At 58.8% G+C, this 26,718-nt stretch overlaps 3 protein-coding genes across 3 annotated transcripts; all 3 read right to left on the reverse strand.

Moving 5' to 3' along the window:
• Nucleotides 1-305: 305 nt before the first annotated feature.
• On the reverse strand, nucleotides 306-1,790 carry ADRA2B (adrenoceptor alpha 2B). Its single transcript, XM_036263109.1, has one exon. The coding sequence runs from the start codon at nucleotides 1,773-1,775 to the stop codon at nucleotides 429-431; it is 1,347 nt and encodes a 448-aa protein (XP_036119002.1). The 5' UTR covers nucleotides 1,776-1,790; the 3' UTR covers nucleotides 306-428.
• Nucleotides 1,791-8,150: 6,360 nt separating this feature from the next.
• On the reverse strand, nucleotides 8,151-17,533 carry ASTL (astacin like metalloendopeptidase). Its single transcript, XM_036262445.1, has 10 exons — nucleotides 17,473-17,533; nucleotides 16,704-16,829; nucleotides 15,025-15,086; nucleotides 13,274-13,364; nucleotides 12,482-12,599; nucleotides 11,582-11,763; nucleotides 9,239-9,320; nucleotides 9,004-9,158; nucleotides 8,476-8,625; nucleotides 8,151-8,155 (listed from the first exon to the last, which is right to left on the reverse strand). Exons 1-10 carry the CDS (start codon nucleotides 17,531-17,533, stop codon nucleotides 8,151-8,153), a joined length of 1,032 nt encoding a protein of 343 aa, XP_036118338.1.
• A 2,823-nt stretch (nucleotides 17,534-20,356) lies between these two features.
• DUSP2 (dual specificity phosphatase 2) lies at nucleotides 20,357-22,821 on the reverse strand. Its single transcript, XM_036262969.1, has 4 exons — nucleotides 22,434-22,821; nucleotides 22,221-22,342; nucleotides 21,753-21,972; nucleotides 20,357-21,646 (listed from the first exon to the last, which is right to left on the reverse strand). The coding sequence occupies exons 1-4, from the start codon at nucleotides 22,819-22,821 to the stop codon at nucleotides 21,432-21,434; spliced, it is 945 nt and encodes a 314-aa protein (XP_036118862.1). The 3' UTR covers nucleotides 20,357-21,431.
• Nucleotides 22,822-26,718: the final 3,897 nt, after the last annotated feature.

The following is a 26,718-nucleotide window of genomic DNA, read 5'->3' on the forward strand; positions in this document are numbered from 1 at the left end:
GGCTAGCTTCCTGCTCTTTACTGGGCAAGATGGAAAAGAAACAAAACACCACCAGCAAGTGGCTTGCCAGGAACCACAAGGTCCTCGAGGAAGTTTGCAGGGTCCTGAGGTTCCGAGAGGGTGGTGCTCTATCCCAGCCTGGCCTCAGCCACACTCAGGAAGGCCCAGGCCTCCTCCATCTGCCTGCACTCAGGCAGGGCGTGGAGGAGATGTGCCCCAGAGCCAAACCAGCAAGGGAAAGCTTAGGATAGACCCCTGTGAACAGTACCCCTGCCCTTGCCCCTCCCAGGGTGCTCCCAAGATAAGGCCTGTAGTACCTGGGCAGAGACCAAACAGCCCCAGGGAAGTGGCCACATAAAACAGGGTAGGAATCAGTGTGGCCCTGGTGCTACCTGGCACCAACCCCACCAGGGCAGCAGGCAGGCGGCTCACCAGGCCGTCTGGGTCCACTGGCGGCAAAGGATCCTTCGGAAGGCACGGCGGAAGTCCTGGTTGAAGATGGTGTAGATGACAGGATTCAGCGAGCTGTTGCAGTAGCCAATCCAGAAGAAGAACTGGAAAAGGCCATGGGGCACCTTGCAGTGCTGTGGGCAGATGGCACCCAGACTGTAGCTGAAGAAGAAAGGGAACCAGCAGAGCACAAAGACGCCTATGACCACGGCCAGCACAAAGGTGAACCGTTTCTCCCGGGTCAGCTGAGCCCGCTTACGCCACCACCGTCCACCTGCAGCACCCACTCCCCTGCTCAGGAGCACCTGGCCACGGAGGGTGGCCAGCACTTGGGAGCCCTGTGGCTGCTGCAGGGGTGGACTGCAAGCTGAGGCAGGGGACGCTGGCAAGGCCTGAGGCTCACACTGGTCGTCCTCCTCCTCTTCCTCCTCCTCTCCAACATCCTCCTCTGGAAATGCCTCACAAACGCCTTCCTTCAGCCCCTGGCCTGCATGGGGAAGGGCAGGCCAATTGGGTGGCAAGACTGGGTTCTCAGGATCTTCGGGGGTCCCTCCATGCTCTTTTTCCCCAGTTGGCTTAGAGTGTCCATTGGCCTCTCCAGAAGCAGCCGAATGGGAGGCCAGGCTTGGCAGTTTGGCAGAGGCTTCCCCAGGGACAAAGCGGGGCTGTCTAGGTTCACCATCCCTGGGTCCCCTCTTGGCCCTGGGACCTCTGCGGTGGCTGCGTTTAGCAATCACGTAGATGCGCAGGTAGACGAGGATCATGATGAGGCAGGGTGCGAAGAAGGACCCGATGCTGGAGGCCAAGATGTACCAGGCCTCTTGGTTGAGCTTGCACTGTGGGCGCCCGCGGGGCTGAGGACCTGGGTCGCCCTTGTAGACGAGGGGCGGCAACGAGATGACAGCGGCGATGAGCCACACGGTGAGGATGATGCACTTGATGCGGCGTGGGGTACGCTTGGAGTTGTACTCCAGAGCGCGGCTTACCGCCCAGTAGCGGTCCAGGCTGATGGCGCACAGGTGCACGATGGACGAAGTACAGAAGAGCACATCGAGAGCCAGGTACACCTCGCACCACATTCGCCGGAAGTACCAGTAGCCCAGCAGCTCGTTGGCCAGCGAAAAAGGGATGATGAGCGTGGCCACCAGGATGTCAGCAGCGGCCAACGACACCAGGAACAGGTTCTGCGGAGCGCGCAGGGAGCGGCTGGTCAGCACCGCCAGGATGACTAGCGCGTTGCCGAAGATGGTGAAGAGAATGAGGAAGGTGATGACCGCCGCGATGGCCGCGGTGGCTTGCACCGAGTAGGGCTCCTGGTGGTCCATGGCAGAGCGGGCCAGAGGGGACGTTGCTTGCCCAGCGCGAGCACAGCAAGCGACAGTGTTGGCCCACCCAGCGCGTCTAGACAAGGGGGTCACCCCTCTGGCGGCGCTGAGGGTGCTGGAGCCCCATGGCCAGGCCAAGCGGGACCTAGGAGGTGGGGAATACTGGGGCCAGGCACTGCCCTCCTACATCCTCTTCCACCAGCGCCTGGCGTGCCTGCCGTCCACCCGGAGAAGTTTTCCAAGTTGTCCCGTTGCCTTGCCGACCCCGCCCCACCAGGGACCGGGGAAAAGTTGTGTCCTCCCACCTCGAGGCTGCTGGACGCAGGTGGCGCGGGGTCCCACGGGCTGCGGGGGCGCGCGCCGCCTGTTCTCGGAAGAGGCGCGGTGGCTGCGGCGCCCGCTCGCTCGCTCAAGCCGGAGCCGCGCCTGCAGGCAGCCCGGCGGCAGGGGAGTGGGGAGCCGAGCCGCGGCTGCAGGAGGGAGGAGACTGGAGGCGGAGGCAGGAGGCGGGGCAGGCGCGGGGCGGTGGCGGGCTTCGGGCTGCGGCTGGGTGGAGGGGCGCCACTCCGAGGACTGGGGTCTGCAGCCTTCCCGCGTCTTTCCCACCCGGCGCGTCCCCCCTTTCCCGGGCCTCCCAGAGCCGGGGTCCGAGGGGCTCCGCATCTGGGGTCTTCGGGACGCTGGGAAGGATGCTTACAGGAGTGGAAGGGTCCGTGCGCGCAGGGAGCAGGGACGCTGCGCGGGCGCGACCGCGAGCACTGAAAGGACCTCTCTCCTAAGGACTGCGGGGCTGGGGCCGAGCCTGGGAGGCTAGGACGGTGGGCGCGAGTTGATCTCTGCTCCCGTAGCCCAAGATCCCCAAGGAGAGGGTGGGCGCTGGAGCACAATAAACCGCAACCACACTGGCGCCCAAGAAATATGAAGCCGAGCGGAGGAGGTGGGGGAACCGGGAGGCTGCCGGAACCCCGTTTCCTGATGCGTTCCCGCCCCGACTGGGCTCCGTCGGGCCTGCGGAGCCCGGGAAGGCGCGCGTGGCCGGGTGGCGAGCGCCCCCTGCCGCCGTCTGCGGCTGGCCGGCCCACACAGCACCGCCGCGCCCGGGGACCCAGAAACGCTCGAAGCCGGTGGAGCAAGCGAGTATTCAGAGATTTATGGCTTCAGCTGCCCTTTTTCTCCTGGCTGCGTCGGTTTCCTCCACTAAGGGCAAAGATGAAAACTGGCTTGGACTCAAATCTCAGCAGCAACCCGGACGCTGACACGGGTCTGTTGGGGGCGGGGTATGAGGGGTCTCTAGGCAATCTCTTGACCAATAGGAAGAGGATGTCCCCTGGTGCCGAGCAAGGAGACTTAGAGGGGGTCTCAAGGAAAAGCGGGTCTCAGGGGCAGCTGTGAAGGGAGCTGCCCTTGCTCCTTGTCCGGTCCCGCTGACTGCGCACGTGCACTCTGTGCGCCCCTCTTCGGTGGTGGCCGTAGGAAGAGGAGTTGGGGTAAGAAGAAACTTCTGACAGCACACACCCTGCCCACCCCCATCTTGGCCTCGAAGAGCTCTGGAGCAGGGATCTTCCTCAGGCACCATGTCCCTACCCACTCTCCAACGGCCACCACCAGGGCCAGCCTGGGCAGCCTCCGGGGCCTTTTCTCCCCTTCCGGAACCCCTCGTGAATCACCCAGCCTAGCGCCTGGCCTCGCATTTCTAGTGCACAGCACGGCATGCCACCCTCTGTATAAGTATCTGTCCGCCTAGGGCAGTATGGCTGTGCCACAGGACCCACCTTGAGCCAGAGCGCCCACTGGACCTTTCTGCTCCACCCTCTGGGTGCCCACAAACAATGGCTCATCCCTACCCAGGCTCAGGTGGGCGGTATCCCAGATCCCCTAGCACGTGGTAGGGGTGGGGAGGTGTATTCCTCCTTGATCCTGGACTATCAGCCTAACCAGCCTCTCTGTTAGGTGGAGTGCCCACAGCCAAATGGGTCGTGTTGTCTAGGCTGTATTCCAAGAGGGCTGCCAGCCTCTCTGGCCCTACCCAGAGGCATCCTCCCCACTGGCTGGACTAGGCAGAGTCTGGACCCACAATTGCCAGGGATGGAGCAGTCTCAGTAACCCCTTCCATGAAGAAGGACAAAGGGTGACCACTGGAGCCTAGGGTGCAGCCACTTAAGTTGCTGCTTGCCGCCATGGCTCTGTTCTGTGGCCGTGCAGTCTGAGCACCCTGGGAGCCCAAACAGGCTTGGGAAGGGCCACTTTTCACCCTCTCCAACCATACCACTATCAGCCTTTGTCTCCCACCCTTTTTCTTAGACGCTAGGCCTCCAGGACCCTTCAGGAACTGTGGCCAGAGCTGCTCTACTCCCTCCCCTGCCCTATGCAAGTCCCCACTGAGGGGTTCTCACCTGGGCCTTCCTGGAGGGGCAGATCCGGGTCTACCCAGCACCAGGCCCTGCTGGGTGCCAGCCCAGGTGAAGACAGCCAGGGATGGTGTACAAGCACCCATGAAGCTCAGCCACCACTCCAGGCTCGTCACCTGCTGCCACCTTTCAGCCCCACCTCCCAGATATGCCTCTGGCTTTGGGGGCAGTGGGGGCCGTTATGTAACTGGATCCCTGCTCCTCTCTGCAGCTCTCCATCTCCCACACACATCTTCCAGCTGCCTGTTCCACCCAGCCCTGCATGAAGCAGAGCCTCGGGCCACAGCAGGGCTTCCTTCAAGTAGATCTGACTTTCCATTGTCAGCCTCTCCCACCAGGCAGAGTTCAGTCCCAGACCCACAGCCAGCCAGCAGCAGGAGCAGGCACTGGCCCAGCTTCCTGACCCCACCAGGCTACGTGTTGGTCCCTGGACACGCCCTGAGCTCCCGCATCTCTAGTCCTTTCTGGGTTCCGTTTGCTCTGCCAGAAACTCCTCACTCTTCCTCTGTGCTCGGCGGGCCCTAGCTCTCTTCAAGGCACACTCACCTGTCACTGCCCTCTCAGGCAGAAAGAAGCACCCTATTCTCCAAGGTCCTTGATTCGTGCACACAGCACGCCATGCTCAGACACAGTACTGATGGTGTCCAACAGGTTTACGGCATCGCTCCCTCCATCCGCGCAGACATCTCTTCTGTCCCCAGTATATGGCCAAGCTTAGGGAACGGTGACGGGAAGTGGCACATGGATCAATGGATGACATACACACGAGCCTTTCTCAGACAGGTAGTGTGCCCAAAAGAAGGTGCCCTCGAGGGCTGTCCTTGGGAGGGGGCCGTGGGGGAAGGGTGACCTAGTACCATCTTTCCCAAAGAAGGAAGACAGTTGTTCCGTCCTTGGCTGTGAGAACGCAGCCAGAGTCGTGCCATCTTAGCTGGAAGCCCCAGAGCCACTTCTTCTGCAGGCCTGAGAGGTGAGACTGTCCCCACATCCTCCCAGGCCAGGGTTCAAGCAGCTCAGGGCCCACCAAGATGATCCCCAACCAGGCTTTACCCCCAGGCTGTCTCAAAGCCCCAACCATTCAAGTCCCTGGGACCCTTCTCCCCAGACCACACTGTATGACCCAACCTCACCCCTTCCCAGACCCTTGAGCAGTGCCCTCTAATGTCAGTCATCTTCTCCCTCCATCACACTCACCGAACAAAACCCCAGCCCTGGTCAGAAGTAAATCATCCACCTTCTGCCTTTGACCAAGCGGCTGCCTTTTCCGGAGCAGAACACTCTCTGCATCGACTGGCCTGGCTTTCAGTTCATGACCACAAATCTCCAGACGTTCCTAGAGCTCAGTCCCCGCTTCGGAGTTGGCTGTGCTTTCACTGTCCTCCCCCACCTCCTGGGCCGTGCCTGCCTTGCGCTCAGGAGAAAGTGAAGCCAGCAGATGGGAGCTCCTAGCAGTCGGCTCCTTGGCCCATCATTCCAGGTCTAACAGCCTCAGACTTAACATGCTCATTGCCCTGAGCCCTGCCTCCCTCCTTGGTCCTGTGGGCAGTAACGGGTGGGGTGCCCTCCCCCGTGCATCCAGTCACGGGTGCGATTTCCTCAACCTCCAAAACACACCCCAAACCACCCGCTTCTGCCCATTTCCACTGCCCGGGTCGCTCCCGCCTGCACAGCTGCAGTGCTTCTGACTGCTCTCCCTGTCCCATCCACTTTCCACAATGCATGCAGAATGGCTTTCTAAGTATTAAATCAGATCTATCAGTCCCCTCCTCAGAACCCTTCAGCAGCTGCTCCCTGCTGCCCTTAGAATAACACCCCCCGCCCCCCACCCCCCGTGGCCTGGCCCTGCCTGTGCCCTGCTCTTCATCACCCCCTTCACACTGGCCTGACATCGTCCTCTTCCTGGATCAGGGCCTTTGCACTGGCTGCTCTTTCCCAGATTCTCACCGGATGCCTCATCCAGTCAATTAGGTCTCAGTTGAAATGCCAACACCCTGAAGGAATGCTCCTCTGCCCCAGCACTCACCAATCCCAGGTGCTTTCCTACCAGCCTGTGTCCCTTCCATCCCTCTCCCTACTCCTGAGTACTCTCCATGAGAATGAAAACCCTGCCTTGTTTACCATGCTATTCCCAGTGGCTGTAACAGCCTGCCCGGCATCTAATCCATAATAGATGCCTGTGGACGGAGTGAATAAATTGATGAGCCCACATAGCTGTGTGGTTGGGGATTGGGGAACAAGCCACAGACCCTGGGATGGAGTGGCTAGCCACCTGGGCTCTTGTTAACACCCCAGGGCCCCACGCATACCACAACCACATACTGGGGCCCCAGGGGCTTGGGGAACAGGCCTGGGTCCAGAGCTGGCCTGGGAATGAGCTCTGTAATGGGGACTTCCTAGGGAAGGACATGACAAGGACAGCCTTGTCCCTGATCACCCCCAAAGAGGAGGGGCACTCTTCCCTTTATACCACCAGGTTCAGCCAGCTCCCCTCACTCGCTGGAGTACAGATTCCAAGACCAAAGCCACATACTAATGGAGGTGCATGTTGGGAGGCCTCAGAGTTGGGAGGACCTCCTCCGACTTAGGTGGCCATTGGAAAAACCCAGCCCAGAGCCTTGGCTTGGCCACTCCAAGACCGAGAGGCTGTGAGGCAGTCACACTCATTTCTGACAAATGCGGTACTACAGGTGATGTGTCTATCTTAGGGTGGCCCGAAGACTTTGCTTAGGATGCTCCCAGGGGAGCTGTCACTCTGCGAGGCACGTGGCCAGAGTCCCCACTCACACTCTGCATTCACTCAGACACACGCTCCATGTCTGGGAGCAGCAGAGGACAGACTTCCCCCCGGTGATCCTTCCCTGAAGCTAATGCTGGAGGTCAGACTCCTGTTCAGTCCCAGAAAAATCCTTTCCCCAAGAGAGGCTGAAGGCAGAGTCTGCAGCGTCCTGGTGTGCCCACAGGTGTCCGGCAGGAGGCAAAGGCTGAGCCTCCGCCTGCACCCCCCTCTGGAGAGTGGGAATGACCCCGAGGGCCCTCTCAGGGCGTGGGGGTGTCAGAGGCGTGCATGTGTTATTCAGCACAGCCCAACTCCTGGAGCAAGTATCCAACTTTATTTCTGCCTCCCCCAAACATCTGAGGTGCCTGGCCCTACTGGGACAGGGCATGGGCTCCTGCCCCCTCCCACCCCAGGCCACAGCAGAGTGCCACCAGAGGGCTCCTGGCCTGCTCTCAGGCATCCCGGAGGTGTCCTTTGCTCCTGGAATTGCCCTCACCAGGGAGGCCAGGAGCTGAGGGAGCAGTGGGCTTGTCTGGAGGAGGACACACAGGGTGACTGTCCAGCCTCTTTCAACCTTTCATGGTGGTCTCTGGCCACCAGGGGAGACAGGACTCCTGGAAATAGCAATGCAGGGTGGAAAGGAGCTTTGAGTCCTGTGTTCAAGGTCTTCACATTCTTGCTGACTTTCCCACTGTGCAGTCCTAGAGGGCCCCAACCTCTTCCTTATCTCGCTATGGGTGACATCCTATGACTCTGGAGACTTCCTGAGCTGCAGGGAGGGAGGGAGGCTCTGAAGGCCTCCCGGAGCTCAGGTCTGGGAGCTGCCGGTACAGGCCAGCATCCCAGCACCAGGCATCAGGGACAGGAGACTGCTCCTAGGGTCCCAGCCCTGGGGCTCCCCTCAAGGCCTGGCCCGATAGGTGGGGGCAGTACCATTAGTCCATGCTTGGGGCTGGGATTTGGCACAGAACTTCCACAGCCTTGCAAGCTAGAATCTTCCTCACCCCTCCAGACCCTGTCCCTGGAACCCTGCAGAATGTCACCTCCCAGTCCCAGCATCTTCCAGGGCTGAGGGAGACATGAAAGCAGGTCAGGCCAGGTGTCCCCGACAGGCCCAGAGGGCCCCGTTGTCCCCAGGAACCTTTGGGGGACGGTGGGGGGAGGCAGAGGCCCGGGCCTCAGACAGGATGGTCAGACTAGGGTAGGAAGACAGGGGTGTCACTGAGAGGGGCCAAGTGTTTCTTGACCCAGCTGCTCTAGGCAGAGGATGCTCTCTACACCTGGGGACAGAAGCCACAGGCTTGACCTTTGGGTGTCCCCCTGAAGTGACCCAGACCTGGGTTCCCCAAAGCAGCCTGGATAGGTGCTGACTGGTCTTCTGCATCTAGAGACCGCGCTAGGGGGACAGTGGGCACCTGGGCCTACCGGGCCCGCTGCAGGGCACCACCAGGAGCACCTGGCTTTGAGCGTGTGGAGGAAGCCGAGATCTGAGGCCACCCTGCAGGGGCCTCCATACCGAGCTTTCCCAGGGCGGGGGGCTCCCACTCCAGTGGGCTCTCTGCAGCTTTGGGGTTCCTGGACTCTGCCAACAGTGCCTCTAGAAGCCGCTGCAGGTGTGGTCCCGAGGCAGGGGTGGGGCTCCCAGCGTTGCCATGGGCCTGGGCCCCTGGAGCAGGAAAGGCAGGAAGGCATGTCCCAGCATCAGGAGGCAAGTGTGTGACCCGCAGCCGAGAGCCAGAGCCGCCTTCGGCTGTGCCCACAGGGATGCCACCCCTCAGATATGCCAGCCCACCACGCCCCTGCTGAGCCCAATACCTTCTGGAGGTTCAAGTTCTGTTTACATGTAAGTCTTACATACATCTGGAATTTATTTGTCCATGACATGATTTGAGACCATTTTTTAAAATGGACACTAGTTGTCTTAGCCCTGGTTGTCTCTCCCAGCTCAGCCCTGCAACCTCATGCCCCACCACATGACCCTCATTGTATTACTTCAGTATGGAACCCTGTCCGGGTTCCTCAGATCCCTCTGCCGGTCACTCACCTCTCCCATGGGAGCCAGGGCCACTCTGGCTGCAGTCATAAAGCCGGAGGACCCGCGTGATGTCGGAGGTGCTCAGGTTCCATCGCTGACCTATGTGGGCATTGGGGGCCCAGAGCGGCGTGATGGTGGGCAGCCCACGCCGGCTGAAGGCAAGCCTGGAAGCCAGAGGCAGGGGACTGAGTCTAGATCCCAGCGGGCTGGCCAGGCGGCGCAGGGGTGGGGGCGGGGGCCTCACCTCCCATAGTGCATCACGGATGAGTAGTCATAGGGCACCAGCATGTTGTTGCTCCGAGATTTAATGAAATTGATTTCAAAGCCTGAAAAATATTTATCAATAGGGGAAGAACAGGCGGGGTAGGGTGGACTGGGAACTTCTGGGAAGGTGTCAGCTACCTACACTGAGGGTTCAAGGCAAGAGCCAAAGGCGCTTCTTTCGGCCCCTCCCGCTGCTGGGCCCCATCCCATCATGCTCTGTCCTGGGAGGGGTCCAGACCCCCAGGCCTCCTCATCTCAAGCTCACCTGGTATAAGACCAGTCTTCGTGGGACCTACAGCTTCTGCGAAGCCACTTGCTCCGAGTGCCTTGGACGTCCCTACCCACCAGGGGAGGTGCCTACTCCTTAGCCACTTGCACAGCTCAGCGTCTGCTGGGGTGAACCCTCATTCCCCACAGCAAACCCAACTGTTCTTGCCTTGGGCCAGCAGCACCCAACCCCCAGGTTCAGAGTCCAGCACTCCCCCTTGGTGAGAGCACCCACTTCTTCCTGTCACCTGGGTGCTCCGGGCCTGGGAGGGGCAGGGTTCCCTTCCCTGACTTCTCTCCTGTCCTTCACAGCCTCCACAGGAAGAGCTGCACCCTCTGTCTCTGCTCCCCAGCCCCCCAGGCCCAGCCACTTCCACGCCCTCCCCGGTCACCAGCAGCCCTCTCACCAGAATTAAATGGCATCCCATCACCTGCCTGAAATACTTGCCCCTAGAGAGTGCGTTCCTTCCTTTTAAAAAGCCCTTCAGTTATTAAACAATTTTGAATAGGCAACATAGTCATCTGGTTCAAAAATAAAAAGCTTAAGATATACAATATCTCCCACTCCATCTCCCTTCTGAACCCCTACACCCCCACCCCCACAGTTAATTATTGTCAGTAGTTTGCATATCCCAGCAGAGTTCGTTCTGTCCATATTACCTAAATACAAATATTCTCATTTTTCAAAATTCTTAAGCAATTTTCCCCATTAGGGTAGCACGTGTTTCCACCTGTTTTATTGTTAAGAAACAGCTCGAGTTCATTAGTGCTGTTGGTTTCCTAACTCATTGATTTCTGCTTTTACCTTCATTAATTCCCCCCTGCCTGCCTTTATTTTTTCTTAACTTGGACTGAAATGCTTCCTTTGTTCTCTTCCTTATTGATAGAAGTATTTAGTCAACACACTTTCCCTGAGCCTTGCTTGAGCTGTGAACCATTGGTTCCAATCCATCTACACGATTTTTTTCCTTAGAATTTCTTTATTTAACCCCAGAGATAAGAGAGAATTGGGGGGTGTGTGTGTGTAACAATTTCCAAGTGAAAGATGTTTTTGGTCTGATTTGTTATTAGTTTCTATTTTTTACTTTATCTCCTGATCAAAACATTTGTATTCCTCTACTTTTTCGAATTGGAAGTTTTATCGTTGTCATGTGGTAAGTGTTCACAAATCTTCCATGAACACTTGGGAGGGTTATAGTCTGTTTTCAGGGTAGAGTCACCATCACCGCCACTTCCCTAGACTAATTCTGATGTCCAATCTCCATGCCCCCAAGGGCACCCTTCTCTGGGACTCGGAGGCACCCACAAGCCTAACCCCACCGCAGCAGCGGGGGCGCTCCCTTCAGAAGCCCTCTGCTTGCAGGGAGCCTTCTGACTCCTCCCTTCTGCTTCCATCTCCTCTGCTCTCCTTCCCCATGAAGCAGTAGTCGCTCCTCTCACCTCCTGAATCGGGCTATCCCCCACAAGGTCAGGGTCTCCCCCAGGACCAGGATCGAACGCCTGGCGCCCAGCACACAGGCATCTGGTGCAGTGGCCCACTCCCCATGCTGCCTCGGTCCCACATGCCCGCCAGTGCCCCCTCACAGGCACTGAACCCCTACATCACTGCCCTCGGCCACCTGCATCTGGACATACGCAGCCCACTCCCTCTAGGCCGCTGCTTGGCTGGGCCCCTGCAGCCAGAACTCGGCCCCGCCCCCACCCACATGGCTGCGCACATCAGGGACTGCTAGTTGATCCAATGAACAAGGTTCCTAGGATACCAGCAACCCATCCTCAGGTAACCAACAGTGCTCATGAGTAGAAATAGTGATGCCCCAACCCCGGGTGGGTAGGTGAAGGCTTGAACACAGAGCAGCAGCATCTGGGTTGCTTCCCAGGTCCCAGAAAGAAGGGGCACCCTGCCCTCCCCATGAAGACAGGCAGACAGGCAAATGGTCGGGGAGATGGACAACCTGTTCCCAATAGCCAGGCAAGTCCTCAGACCCTGGACTACACCTGCAGCTCTCTCCGTGGACTCCCAGACCCAGCCTGGCTTGTGCGCCACCGGGCTTACCTGGGAGGACCTCGTTCCAGTTGACACGGATATAACGGTCCCGGTCGGCCCGTGAATGTTCATGCCAGAAGCCCAGCACATGCATGAGCTCATGCAGGACAATGCCCGGGCCCCTCTGGAGACAGGCGGGTGCCAGGGACACCACCTGCATCCCTCCACTGCGCCCCACGCTGGAGAAGCACCTGCAGCGCCATGAGAGGGAGCTGGGTAGGTGCCCATCCAGAGCTGGAGCAGACCCAGCCCCTCCCTCCTCCCTAGTCCCGGGATGAAGACCAACGTGGGGTCAGCGTCCTGGCCTCTAGCTCCAGGCTCACTGTTCCCAAGTCCCTTCACTGCCTGGCCTTCTGTGAAATGGGTGCACTGAACCCCATTACCAGCCTGGGTTGCAGAGGAGGTAGGAACTGATTGTGACAGGGTAACAGAAGCAGCTCACTGAGTGGACGTGCCCACACAGGGAGCCCGAAGCTAAGCTACCACACTCAGCAGCTCAGGCCGCTGATGAGCCAGGAAAGAGCATCCCCCTCATTTCACAGAGAAGACAGAAGAGGCTCCACGTCAGGGGACTTGCCTGGAGGCAGGCAGCTCCTACATTGTGGAACCTGGACCTGAGGCAAACCTGCACTCACTCGCCAGACCATGAGGTGTCCCGGGGAGGAGGGCTTCATGAAGGAGGATTGAGCACCAGCTCCCTCCCTCCCCACTTTCTGCAGTGAGTACTGTAGGTCCAGCTTACAACAGACAAGTCATTCAGAGTGAGGAGGGGTATTTGGACCTGGGCAATGGGCCCAGACATAGGTTTTAGACAACGGCTTAGTTCATTCAAGTCTGAACGAAGAAGCAAGCTGAGGAACTCACCCCCCCCCCCCACACACACACACACACACGTGCGCGAACACTTACCCAGACATGGGGATGACGGAGATGAAGTCTCTCTGGCCATGGTAGGCAACAAACCTGACACACGTGAAGCGTTCAAACTCGGCAAATGCCTGTAGAATGACCTTGCGGCTGGGCTCATCTGGGGAGGGGACACCTGGCTGAACCCCCAGTCAAGCCCCCAGAGCCCTCATACCCCCTGGAAGTCTGTATGCAGGGCAGGGAGCCGAGTTTCAAATTACTTCCAAATGGAGTATCAAGAAAAGGCAACGTGATTGTGGAGGAGGAAGAAGGCTGGGCTCCAGACAGACCTTGGCTGTGTGACCACTGTCCCTGAGCCACTTAGTCTCAGAATGGAGCAGATAGTCCCTAGATGTACCTTCCCATCGGCTCTTTCAGGATCTTAACTCACCCCCTCCCCCAGCTCAGGAGGCCCTAGGAATAAAAGGGGTTCTGCATCTATGAGGTTTTTCTGTTTATTTTGTTAGTTTGCTTTTTGTTTTATATTACACATAAGAGTGAAATCATGTTTTTTTGGTATAACTTTTTTCACTTAGCATGATACTCTCAGGATTCATCCATGTTGTTGCAAATGCAAGATTTCATATTTTTCATAGCTGAGTAGTATTCCATGGTATATATGTGCCACATCTTTATTTTAAAAAGAGGGTTTCCTGGGGGAAGGGCTCTCCGGGTGGTGCTGCTAGAGGGGCTGTGGGGATGTAGAGGAGGAGGAGAAAACTCAGGAACAGAGGCTGCACTGGGAATGGGGCAGGGCCAGGAAGGGGCAGCACTGGGCTCCCGGTGCTCACTTACCATACTTGCTGGAGAGCAGAAAGGGGACCTCCACCACACCCCCGTTTTTGGGCCACTTGTTGTTTGTAGATGACAACAGGCGGAAGGGACTCTGAGGAAAGAAGGCAGAGCTCAGGGACCCCTGGGGGACATAGACCAGCCAAGCTTTCTGCCATCCAGGGCGCCACACCTCAGGCCACAAGAGCCCTAGAAGATGTGAGCAGCAGGACACAGGCACGTGAGGGTGGGGAGGCCGTTAGAGATGGGATATAAGCTGGGAAGTCAGCCATGTGATTTGTGGTGCTCAACACAAGCCTTTATTCTATAAAACAGAACTTGCCACTGATTTTATCAAGCTGTTAAAACAGAACACTGGTCCCCGAAGAGGTTGGCTAGGAGTCCCAGCACCCCAGGGTGGTCTAGTTCAGAGGTGCTCGGAGTTTCACCAGCAGCCCCTCCCTGGAGCACAGCCGCTCCCGAGCACCCTAACTGTGTGGTTGAAAAGGGGGCCGGGTTCTCCCTGGCCTGACTCTAAGGCACTACCCTTGGCAGCTCCTCTTTTCCTTCCGCCAACCAAAACCTGTGAGGCACGGGCCACACAGCACCCAGCATGCCCAGCCCCGCAGGCCAAAGGTTTACGGGATTCTGCACTCACTGGGAAATGGGGAACAGGGGCCTCGGGGGCCTCCCCTGGCCTGTCTGCCTCGCCCTGCCCAGCCAGCTGCCCCAGCCCCACACTATGCCATCCACAGGCAGCCTCCAAACCACTGAGCAGCCTTGCTCTCATCGGGTCACCGTCCTATTCTGGAGCCTCTGCCACCCCGTGTCCTAAGAGATGGCATTGCTCTCCTGAACACAGAGTGTCCCTATTCCACTGGCTGGTCACCCCAATTCCCATCCAGCCTGCTCCCTTTTTTTTAGAGAGATTTAAAAAAAAATTTTTAATTGATTTTAGAGAGAGGAAGGGAGAGGGGAAGAGAGAGAAACATCAATGAGAGAACATCGACTGGCTGCCTCCTGCATGCCCTGCACTGGGGATTGGGCCCACAACCTGGGCACGTGCCCTGACTGGGAATCAAACCGGTGACCTCAGTGCATGGGTCAATGCTCAACCACTGAGCCACACCAGCCAGGCTCCCTTTCTTTTTTTAATGTTTTATTATTGACTTTAGAGAGAGAGGGAGAGAGATAAAAACATTGATGAGAGAGAAACATCAACATTAATTGGCTGCCTCCTGCATGCCCTGTGCTAGGGATCAAGCCTGAAACCTGGGCATTTGTCCTGACCAGGAATCAAGCCAGCAACCTCTTAGTGCATGGGTCGATGCTCAACCACTGAGCCATACCAGCCGGGCAGCCTGCTCCCTTTCTGACTCCGCCTGCTAGCCCCTGGCATGATGCTGTCCGCATTATTCCTGTTCTGTCTTCCCCAGACCACCAGCACCTCCCTACAGCCCCATCAGCTACTCTGCAAACCTGTGCTCAGCTCTACCTTCATCCCAATACTTCCTGAGCATCTCTCCTAGGCAGGGTACCAAGCTGGATCTAGAGGGCTCAAACCCCCTCCTTCAGGAAGCCCTCCCAGGCTACCACCCTTCCTTCACATTCAGGCTGGCTATTCCTAAAAGAACCGTCACTCTGATTTTATAAGAGGGGTATCTACCAACCTATGAGCAACAGAGACCTCTCCCATGACACACCCCAAGACAGCGGGAGTGGAGGAGGCTCAAAGAGATCTATCACTCCCTGTGAGGTTGTTCACACCCACTCACCGGCCGCAGGATGTCCCCCTCTAGGAGGAAGCTGCTCTCTGGTGTCTCCTCAGGGATGAGCCCTGGGAAGGAAGGAGAGAGGTGTGTGGGCCCAGGCCCCCCAAGAGCACATGGCTCCAGTGACAGCCTCGCAGAGGCCTTGATGCCTGACCAAGCAGCCCCGGGTCTGTCCTTCCTCCGACTCTGGAGCAGAGCTCCCCTGGCACTGAGGCTGTGGGGCCTCAGGCAAGGCCCACGTCTCAGCCCCAGTCTATAGCAGTGCGGGGCTTCTCAGCCTGACCACACCCTCTGCTGCTCCAGGGCAGTCCACAGCCCCTCCAGCTCCGATCCAGTACCCACTCCTGCGTCTGTGTTGGAGGCTGTCAGGAGGCAGCCTTTCTCCAGCTGTCTCCAACCCCCAGCCCAAGTTATACGAATCCTCAGAACACGCCCTGGGCTCTCTGTCCCCCCTCATGCCCCATCTAATCCCCTGCCCCTGTGTGGTCTTCAGGACCCTGGTGATGGTGATGGTAAGTGACAGAAATTCCAGCCAAACCACATAGGAGTAGGGTGAGCTCCAGCTCTCTCCCTCTCCCCCCTTCCCTCCCCATTTCAGCCTGTCTCTCCTCTCTTCCTCCTTTTCCAGTCTCTTGCCCAACATCTGAGCTCCATGGGGACTCCTGAAAGAGGGCCTGGCACCCTGGAGGTGCCTGAGGTTGGGGTCCCTAGAAACAGAGCCGGAGCGGGAGCATGGGGAAGGGCTTGGAGGGACTAAGGAATGCTGGCCAGCTCTGGGAGAACTGTGCTCAGCAGGAGGGCAGCCTCCGCCTGGTCCCAGGGAGCTGGGGCCTCCGTGGCACCACAGACTTGTCCCACCTTGGGCAGAGGAGGAAGCAGCTTCCCTGGCCGAAGGCCGTCAGCTGCAAGGCCTCAGCAGTCAGCATTCCCAGCAGCTGGGACGGAGCGCTTCCCAGTTGCTACCAGAGGCTCGGGTATAGTTGTCTGGCTGCCAGCACAGCGGCTAGAAGCCTTCTCCATGGCACCTAAACACCGATGCCAGGGAAAGCCCGGTTTGGTCTGGCTCCTCCAGACAGGTCAAAGTCACTAACAGGTGGTGTCCTGCCCTGCTCCAGCTCAGCAGTGCTGGGGTCATAGGGAAGAGGGGCCAGACACACAGTGACCGCCACATCTGCGCAGTCCCATCCCTCCAGGGCTAGGTCACCCCACCCTCCCAAAGACAGCTTCCAACATCTGAACCCCAGCCTGTGCTCCGCTCAGCTTGGTCCCAGGACAGCAGGTTCTCATTCTCCACCAGAGACCCCAGCCAGGAAGGCCCGGCCTGCTGCTTCGCTCTGTGCCCCAGCTCGTCCCTCACACCCGTGGCCGTGCTCACCAGGTGGCCAACATGATTCCGAGCATCCACTAATGACCGAGCCGACCCCAGACGGGAGAGCACCATACTTCTATTAGGCCGTTTATAAAAACCTCCACTTTCCCCCTCTGTGAAAGTCGTGACCAGCAGAGGGCACAGCAGGCAGACTGGGAAGAAGTCACAGGCAGGCCTGTCTCCTCTAGAGCCCGGGAGGGAGCGGGCACCCCTCCTCCGCTCTCCTGCAGGTCCACGCAGTTCTCATGTTCTCACCACTCCCCGAACATTCCCTCCGTCCTCCACAAGACCTTGACAAGACCGACGCCCTCACCTTGGTTAATCGCAGGGATGTCCTTGTCCCAGGATGTCTGGGTCCCCTCAGGGGTGAAGCTGTCTGAGAAGCTGCTCCCACAGGCTCCTGGGCAGCTGGAGGCTGGGGGCGCTCCTAGGATCAAACCTGGCCCAGACACACACAGGGCCCAAAGTGCCCCCATCACAGGAGAGGGTGTCAGGACGTGGGGTGGGCCCTCCCTGTGGGCCCTCCCTTCGCTAAGTGGTGGCTATGTGTATGCAGAGCCCCCTCACTAAGGGAGGCTCCAGCAAGGAGTCCTGGGAGCCTGCCTGGCCTCCCCTCGGCCCCGCTGGTGCCCAGGCTCAGACAACTCCAGGAAGAGGAAGGAGCTCCCTGCGCAGGACCAACACTGGCTCCGAAGGCAGCCCTGTGCTCTGAGCACTGGGTGTGTGTGTGGGGCGGGGGGCAGCAGGAAGGAGGGTCAGGGACAAAGCTCAGGCGGAAGCACTGGTGGCAGGGGGCAGGCCAGCCTCAGACCCTGCCCTAGGGCTCCCTTCTGAGCCTAGGCCTCTGGAAATGGGCACAGCCTGGGTAAGCCTAGCCCAGCCAGCAGAACTGGGCGTCTGCAATGCCACACCTGCCAGGCACGCCCTCTGCTCCAGGGTCTTCAGGAGGCCTCCCCTCGGGGCCCCAGGAGCTGACTCCAGGAATATCCCTGCAGAGCCAGGCAGGCTCCAGCCACACGTCCTCTGGCCTCTCCCCAGCACTCTGCAAACTGGAGCAGAGCGGGAGTGAGGCAGCCCCTTACCTGGCAAAGAGAGCACACCCAGCACCCAAGGCCAGAGGCTCCCCATGCTGGGGCTGTCCATGGCGGGCCTGCTGACCCCGCAGCAAGCAGGAGCTGGAATCCAGGCAGGAAGAGGCAACCTAATTACAGACTTAGAGCCCCCCCCCCCTTAAATAGCAGCTGCTCAGGCCCCCACCTGCAGCTTCTCCCCAATCAATTCCACCTGCAGCCCCTCCCCAACCAACTCCACCTGCAGCCCCTCCCCAACCAACTCCACCTGCAGCCCCTCCCCAACCAACTCCACCTGCAGCCCCTCCCCAACCAACTCCACCTGCAACCCCTCCCCAACCAACTCCACCTGCAGCCCCTCCCCAACCAATTCCACCTGCAGCTCCTCCCACTCGGCCTGTGGTCCCCACCACCAGCCTCTGGACCCTGGTCAGATCCTTCCTGGCCTGGCTGAAGTGGGCAAGAGCGTGGGGAGAAGCCAGGTACAAGGCACCATGGGGAAAGGCATCCCACTGGGGGCTGTGCCTCTCCCACCACCAGGGGGCAGAGAGACATCGAAGAAAGGTGCTGAGGCCCAGAGCTGGGAAGTACCTCATCCTCCAAGCCAGAGAAACCCTCTTCCTGCTCTTGTCTGTGCTCAGATGTGAGTGCCTGAGACCCAGAGGCTCCCCGTGTCTATCTGTGGGAGAAGGGAAAGTTCGCTACATTTTTATAAGCTTTTATTTTCACATATATACAGAAAAGGGGGCAATCACAAGCGCGGGAATCAGAGAAAGTTCGCAGGCTGACCGCCTCTTATAAGCAGCACCCAGAGAAGCCTGCGGTGGGGAAGGGAAACTCTTGGGTGCCTAGGCCCTGGCATGGACGCTGCCCTCTCATCCCACCACAGCCTTGCAAGATCGCCGTTGATCCCATCCCACAGGTCCAGAGACTAGAGCTCCTTGTTTCCCTTCCTGCTCCTCTGAACTCCCTGAGCCTTCCCAGAGGTCAGGGCGTGGTCACTGCGAGCCTGCCTGGATTGAAGTCCTGGAGGCACAGGATTTGGGGGCTCCAGTGAAGGGAAGCCACAAACCAAAGATGCCAACTGTTGTCCTCAAGCACCTCTCAGCACCCTGCTGTGCCTGGAACCCCGTATTTCTCAAAAGATAGCACCTGGATCACAGGGAGAAGTGAAGATAGATGCCCCCCCGCCGCCAGGCAGGATATTAACTCGGACAGCTGACCCTTCAATGACAGCGCTTGGTAAAATCATCCTAATAATCCATAGTCACCCTGCTCGGGCAGAGAAACAGATTCTTTGTTAAGAAATGCAGTTTGTCCTGAGGACGTTATGTTGAGTGAAATAAGCCAGTCACAACAGGACAAGACCGTGATCCCTCTGGGAGGAGGGGTACAGCTTCCTAGGCAGGTGTGGAATGGGGGTCGCCAGGGGCCCGGAGGACAGTGGGGAGTTGCTGTTTAGTGGGGACAGAGTTTTAGTTTTGCAAGATGGAAAAGTTCTAGAAATCCACCGCACAACAATGCAGATATGCTTAATATCACTGAACTGTACACTTAAAAATAGCAAAAATAGTAAATTCTGTCATATACTTCTTACCACAGTTAAAACTTTAAAAAATAAATAAAGAGGAAGGAAGGAAAGAGAGAGAGGGAAGAAGAAGGAAGGAAGGAAGAAATACAGTTTGGAAGACAAACTTAAAAGCTGGGGAGAGGAAGGTGGAATGGAGGCGTGCGGTGGGGTGGGGTGGCGTGAGGGAGAAGGACTGGATGGGCTGGGCAGGGCCTCAGCCACCAGTCCTGCTGTGTGATGGGAAGGCCTGATGACTCGGGGCCCCCGATGCCCCCACCATTCCAGCCGGGCATGATGTGGTGGGCCGGTCCAAAGAGCAGCCCCCTCAGGGCCTGAGGAAGCCCCGACGGCCATCCCGGCTCTGCTGTCCACACCAGGGCGCAGAGGGAACAAGGCAGCGGGGACAGGCTGTCCATCCCCCAGCCCTCCTCACGGAGCACGTGCCCATCTGTGCCAGACTCTGGGCACAGGGCTGATCAAACCATAGTTCCTGCCCTTGCAAGCACCAGGCTGGGCTGAGAGGCACACACACCTGCCACACACACACCTGAAAACCTTTGCCTGCCGGGCCATCGGGAGCTGACGCCTCCTGAGAGCCCGCTACGGCAGGTGCAGGAGCCTTACTCAATCCGCCTGCGTCATTCTCAACGCCACCCTAACAGGTGGGGCCAACAAGGAACCCCTTCGACAGACAGGGAGACTGAAATACAGTCTGGTGACGCAAAACTGGCCCCTAGCCGTCCAACTACACTGCCAATTTAATGTATAAATACAAATAATCAAACAGCCCAAATCGCAAAGAAAGGAAAGAACACCCACTGCCCACTGTGCCTTGCCAAGCACTCCAAATGCCCCGAGTGATAGGCGGTGTTCTGCAGGGCGACCCTTGGACGGCGTTTGGGAGGACAAAGTGGTCAGTGAGATGACACCCTGAGTGTCTGAGTGGCCAGGAGTCAGAGGGAAGCTGAAGCAGATGGCCTCTCAGAGAGCTTTCCTCACATCCTCCACCCCCACTCGGCACCTCGAAGGCGCCCTCCACTCGGGCTGGACTGGCCCTGCCTCACATCTCCCCAGACACCTCGTTCCCCTAGTCACCCTGGGCTTGTAGTCAATGTTCAACGAAGTCACACTCGCTGGGTCGGTGTGAAGAGCAAAGCCATCCCTGGTGACATGTTCTCAGTACCAGACACCATGCCACATGCCTTCTGGGGACAGGAGCTCTAGAAGGGGCTATCATGAGCTCCAGCATGGACAGGCTTTCTGAGGCCTGGGGCCCAGCCCAGGGGTGTAGAGGGAGAGGCCTGGCACACACACAGCCTCCGGGAGAGCCACACACAAACACACACAGGGATGAACACCCAAGCATGTGACATGTAGGTGCACGCAGGCCAAGACACCCACACCCATAGGGCAGCCACATACATGGGTGTGCGTACACACACACCTGTCCACATGCTCCAGAAAGGAAGTGGGGTCTGACCAGGGCAGCACGGGGCCTATTCTGAATCATGGACACAGCCTTTTCCCCACAGAACCAATGCCTATGACAGGAATAAGGTTGGAGCCTGTCTCTCAGAAACCAACTCTTTCAGCTGAGACAGAATGACACGGAAAAGCCACCAGCACGGGCGAGCTGAGGCCCAGAGGGCACCTCCTGCCAGGGAGGGTACACATGCCCCTTCCTCCTTCTGTTTCCCAGGCCCCGAGGCACAAGGAAAGGTGAGCTCTGATTAAGAAACGGCTTTTGAGCATTTCCCTGGACATTGACTTGAGACCAGATGCTTGAAAAGTTGTTTTTTTAAACAAAACAATATTTTATTGACACATCCTCAAGGTTCTGTATAAATATAAAGTGCTAACTTTCCAGCCACCGCCCACAGGGCTGGGAGGAAGTAGGGGAGGGAGTGTTAAATGTCAGTTAAACACAAATAACTTTCCAGCACCAACAGTGGCGTGAAATGCTCAAATACACACACAAGGAGGCAGCAGTTCCTGGAGCCCTGCCTTAGGAGCACAGGGCTCGGGCTCCAGGCTCCGGGGTGCACCGTCCCCAGGTGGGGCTCCTGGTTGTCACAGCTTGTTCCTTGGGCTCTCAGGCGCCAAGGGCTTCAACACAGTGGTGGGCCCACTGGATCCATGGGTGTAGAGTCCAATTAGTTTCTGCCAGAGGGTGGGGGAGCAAGGAGTAGACAAAAACCCTCACTCTTGTCCCCAAATGAAGGCCAGCCCTCAGACCCCTAGCAAAAGAGCACCAGGTGAGAGTCCAGCATTCCTGTATTTCCAGCGCCCCCTCCTGGGGGCTTTCCAAACTCCAAGGGGGGACGGTGAGGCCCTGAAGGGAGCACAGCTGTCCCAGGTCGGCTCCCCTGGAACCCAAGATTGTATGCACCTCAGCCCTGCCTCAGTGACACAGCACCTGAGTCTCAAACTGTAGCAGCTGCCCCATGAAACTGAAATTGGGGGAGATGACCCCCCGGCGTTGCTTAACAAAGTCAAAGGCCTCATCCAGCCGCACACGATGGCTCTGTATGAGGTATGCCAGGCAGATGGTGGCAGAGCGGGAGATGCCAGCTTGGCAGTGCACCAGCACCCGGCCCCCACTGTTCTTCACAGAGTCTGCAAGGGAAATGGTGAGAGTCAGATGGGAAGTTGGGCAGGGAGGAGACCATGTCCCAGTTCCTCCCCAGACCCCTCCATCTCCAGGGGTGGAGCCCCCTCCTACCAATGAAGCCTATGGCCTCCTGGAACCAGGCACTGATCTCCACCATCTGGTTGTCCTCCACCGGGATGCTCTTGTAGCGAAGGAGGCCCTCAAAGTGGTTGGGGCAGCTGGCGGAGACATTGAGCACAGCGGTAATGCCACAGGCCTGCAGCCCCTGCAGGTCCGATGAGTGGCTGCAGCTGCCCAGGAACAGGTAGGGCAAGATCTCCACCGGGCCACCCTGGAGGGAGAGAGGGAGGGGCGGGTGAGGTCTACTCTGCCCAGGCCTGGAGGAGCCCTGGGCCAGTCCTGACCAGGACCAGGTTCCAGGGTCTGAGGACACCAAGAGGCAAACAGAGATATACACTCACAGATACACACATCCCCCTCGAGCCCCAAAATTGGCTGCAGACACCCACAGAGGCACAGGAGCACCTACGCCAGGCACACAGAGGGGAACAGTGACAAGAAGCCCAGATCTCAACTCACCTGGTCATAGAAGGGAGCCCTGGGGTCTGAGCGGCTGTTTTCTGCCCCAGCGGGGGCCGTTGCTGGGGCAGGAGACTCAGAGCACAGGTCGGGACAGCAGGCCTGGAAGGCATCGAAGCCTCCTGCGGGGAGGTCAGGGGCACAGTCAGCGGGAGGGCCAGGAGGCGCCGGGCACGGGAGGGCCGGGCAGGAGGGATCGGGCCGTCCTCTCACCTCGAAGGAAGCACACGGAGGTGGGCCCCCCGTGGGTCTCGTGCAACAGCGCGGCCAGCAGCACACGGGCCGGGCAGTCGGGTGGCAACGCGGCCAGCGAGGCGCCGGCCTGGTCCAGCACCACAGCGCGCGCCAGCTCCCCGCGGGCCAGGCGCGCCCGCAGCGCGCGGTCGGGCAGCAGACAGGCCAGGGCGGCGGCGGGAGCACCGCGCGCGCGGCGCCGCAGCATCGCGTTCCAGGGCACGGGCCGCGCGGTGCGCACGTGGCGCCGGCAGAAGGCCAGGAAGGGGCGGCAGTCGAGCAGCAGTGTGCGCTCGGCCTCCCGCGGCTCCCGCAGCAACGCGCCCAGCGCCGCGCACTCCAGCTCGCGCGCCTCCTCCAGCCCCATGGCGCCGGCCTCTTCCAGCGCTTCTCTGCTTCCCCACTGCTGCCACTACCCCTGCTCTCCGCGAGGCCCGCCGTCTGTCCTGGCGCCCTTGGCAGCCGGCCCTTAAGTAGCCTGGCCCAGCCCCCGGGTCACCATACAAGGGCAGAGCAGGAAGGCGCCGGCGACGCCCCCGCGGCCTCACGCGGGTTCAGCCGGGACTGGGGGCGGGGTGCGCTGGAGGAGGATGGGGACCACCTCCGGAGGGAAGGTGTGTGCCGGGGCAGTGAGCCCCAAACACCTCCTGTTTGGGCAGCCTGGACGTTCGCGCCCACCTTTTGATCTGCCCCGCACTGCTCAGTCCTCCGGCAGTGGCTTCTCCTGCACATCCCCCTCCCAGAGACTTCGGGCCCTGGTGCCCCTGCCCTGCTCCTTTCCCTTTGCTTTGCCCCTCCCAGGATGTTCCCCCGGGAATCTGTTACAACAGAGGCTGGTGTGTGCCTGATGCCACTGGTAGTTTCTACACTGGAGGGTGAACTGTGTCTTCTACTAGACCTAGGGCCAGAGGGGCTTGGTTTCCCTTCCCCCTCCCCCATTTCACGGCTGAGAACAACACCCAGGGTTGCACAGCAGGTTAGTGGCCAAACTGGGCCAGAACAGGGTCCTCTGAGGCCAACAACCTGGGCATGGGGGTGAGGAGGACCCCAGCCTGGGAGGGGTGGGAAAGGCAGGGCCCATGATAAGTTTCCAGTTATGAGCGGGCAAGGCTTCTTCCCCAGGAGCCCAGGGAAACCCCATGGGCCCCAAGACAAAGCACTTCCCCAAGTCACAGGCCAGCTCTGAAGGGGAACTCTGCTGACGATCCTGGGCTCTCCCTGGGACCTCAAGGGAATTTCAGGCGCAGCCCCGAGGGGAAGGGAGAGAAGAACTACCAGAAACTGCCTCCTCCATCCCCCAACCCTCCCCTCCCTCAGCCTCCTTAGGCCTACAGCAGACCCCTGGCTGGCAGGGACCCAGGGTTGGCACTCCAGCAAGGCCCTGAGCAGTAGGAAGCGGAAGCTCTCAGCGATCACACCCCTCCTGCCCACCCCCACCCAGCCCAAAGCCCTGGGGCCGGATGTGGTGAGCCCCAGGTGTGTGTGGGGGAATCTGAACTCCAAAGCAGAGAAGTTTAGGTGGGTGGGGACAGTGTCCTAGAGCTGGAGCTGTCCCCACCCCCAACTCCAGTCCCCCTGCCCTGAGTCACTAACCTGTGCCCTTTGTGAGACCCCTCCAGCGCCCCTGCAGGCTCCTGGTACAGACCTCGGAGGACTACAGCTAGGACCCCTGTACTCCCCAGCTCTCCACTGGGCTTGGTGTGTCGGTGCTGGAGATCTGTATGCAATTCCACGATGTTTGACACAGCTTGCTGCTTCTGTGTGCTGCAGGGGAGGGGACACAGGTGAGATACCCCAAGGACACCCAAAATACCTGGGGTTACGTCACTGTCTTGTGCCTCAGTGTCCCCATCAGTAAGATGGGAGCTCATAATAGACCAGCTACTAGCCCACACTGATTCCAAGGCTGTGAGGCCTCGCCATTGTCTGAGCATCTGCAGCCCTCTGTCCATCCCCGTCGGGCCAGTCTGGAGGCTGATTCGGCAAAGCCACAGCAGAGCCGGGGAGTCTGGACCACAGATCCCGGAGTCCGATATGGACCTTATCCTTGGCATCAGCCGGCAGATGACTTAATGGCTGATTCCAGGGGCAAATTACAGAGCACGTGAAAGGATAGTCAGGCCCAGGCTTGCTGGCCATGGGGCTGGTATCACCTGCTGTGCTGGGAGCCCTGGCCTTTCAGCTCCTTGGGGAGGAGTGAGGACTGGCCGGCTGGGATCCTGAATCAGCTTGGCAGTGTGGGGCTCCAGCCCCTGCAACCCCTGCTGGGCTGAGCCTCTTCCCCTCCTGGGGAGAGCGGGGTGACCTTTCCAGAAGTTCCCTGTGGGAGCTGGCTTTGCTCCGGTGTCGCAGGCCTTAGGGCCCTACCCACCATCCGGCCAAAAGCAGTGGGTTCTGCCTGTGGTGGCTGCGTGTATGCAGTGCCCCTTGCTTTGGGCCTGTCCTTTTTCAGCTCCGGAACACAGGCTCAAGGAGGCCATGAAGGATGAAGGAGGGGCTCCCCTACCCCCATTCCCAAACTGGGTGAACCCCCACCCCCATAACTGGTGAAGCCTGACGCCAGGGGAAAAGAGAGGGGAACAGAGTACAGCCCACATCCCACCCTCCTTCTGCTCTGACGATCCTGCGACCCTTGGTGAGTCATGGTACAGTTGTCTTGTCCCCTTTGCTACCTCCTCAAGGACCACCACTTGCCCTGGAGAGGGGAGGCAGGGCTCTGAGCACGTGGTGGAGGACAGGGTGAGGAGGGGGCTCGCTAGACCTGATGCTCACAGGCTGCAGGTCCCGAAGGAGGCTCCTGCTCCCATCACTAGGTCGTGAGGGACGGCTGCAGGTGTGTGCCAGACCCAAGAGGTTTTCTGGATGTTTGTTTTCCTGGCCTGGCTGTTACAGAGCAGATGCCATCGAGTAAATTTGGGGCTCAGCTTTTTTTTTTTTTAATTAAAATACCCAACTGGAACACATGATTATTGGATGTTGTTTTTCTTTGTAACCGGCTGGCTCAGCATCACTGCCCCCCTTTCCGCCTTTCGAATCCCTGGTCTTTCCCTGCCCCACAGCTCCTCCCAGCTTCTCTGCAGTGTCCTGTCCGCAATCACCAAGCACAAAGCTCTGTACTGAGGTTGCCTCCCGTGCATTTCCCTTCCTCCTCCTTCCAAACCCACATGCCAAGCATATGCCCCCAGGGACGAAGGAGTAAATGGACCATGTGGCTACGATGCATAGGCCAGGGCAGGTATGAAGGTAAGAGTGCCGAGTGAGGCCACCCCCAGCTCAGCTTGAGGAGTGAGTCAGGGTGACGTCAGGTTTCCTGTGCCAGGCTTCTACCAAAGCAATGCAGTGGCCACCCCCACAGGCTCAGCCACCCCCACAGGCTCAGCCACCTCCACAGGCTCCAGCCTGGCGAGGACAGTGACTTCATGCTCTATGAAGATGGCCCTGTCCACAGCGGGGAGGACAGACAAAGGAGAGCTATGACTGGAGTCCCAGCCCCAGCAAGGATGGCTCAGAGCAGCCCCGCACATGGCTGAGGGGCTGGAGTCGTCTGCACACACATGTCATGGTGTGTGTGTATACGTAGGCAGGAACACACTTGGACAGCCCCGATGGACACGGGGAATACAACAAGGAGAAAGTCTCCATGGGAGATTGGCATGGCTTTGACACCTCTTGAATATTTGCTTTTCCTCATTTTAACAAACAGACTCAGTGTCTTCCCCAGGCGTGCATTCCAGACCGTGCATTCCTCTCTGCGTTAATTCATGTCTTCATTCACTCAGCCCTCATTCACAATGAGGTGCCAGGCATTGTTGTGGGAGCTGGGGATACGACAGCAAATCACAAGCCACTGCCCTTGAGAGCTGACCTCATTGTTTCAATAATATTTATTTTTGTGATTACGTTGTGTTCATGACAAGTGAGACTAGTTATCCACCAAGAATAATGATATAGTTTCCTTTTAAAATAAATGTTAGGTTTATAACAACTAAGTTGAATGGTACAGATGGTACCCAAAGATGTTACTAAGCGTGATAAGGTAGGAGACAGTGGAGTCAGGACTTGCCAAGGAGAGGGTCCCTGCAGCCCTTCCCAGCCTTGGCATGGCGCCATGCTGCGGCTCCGGTCCCGCCTCCTGCTGTGGGCTCCCATCAGGAGCGGAGGGGAGAGGCAGCAGCGACCCTGAGGAAGGGGGCTGGGCAAGCTTGTTGCCCCAGTCTTGTGGCCAAGCCAGAGCGGGCCCCCTGGTCTGTGCCCCTTCCTGCTC

Source organism: Molossus molossus, unplaced genomic scaffold (genome assembly GCF_014108415.1).
Source record: "Molossus molossus isolate mMolMol1 unplaced genomic scaffold, mMolMol1.p scaffold_m16_p_15, whole genome shotgun sequence".
NCBI classification, from domain to species: domain Eukaryota; kingdom Metazoa; phylum Chordata; class Mammalia; order Chiroptera; family Molossidae; genus Molossus; species Molossus molossus.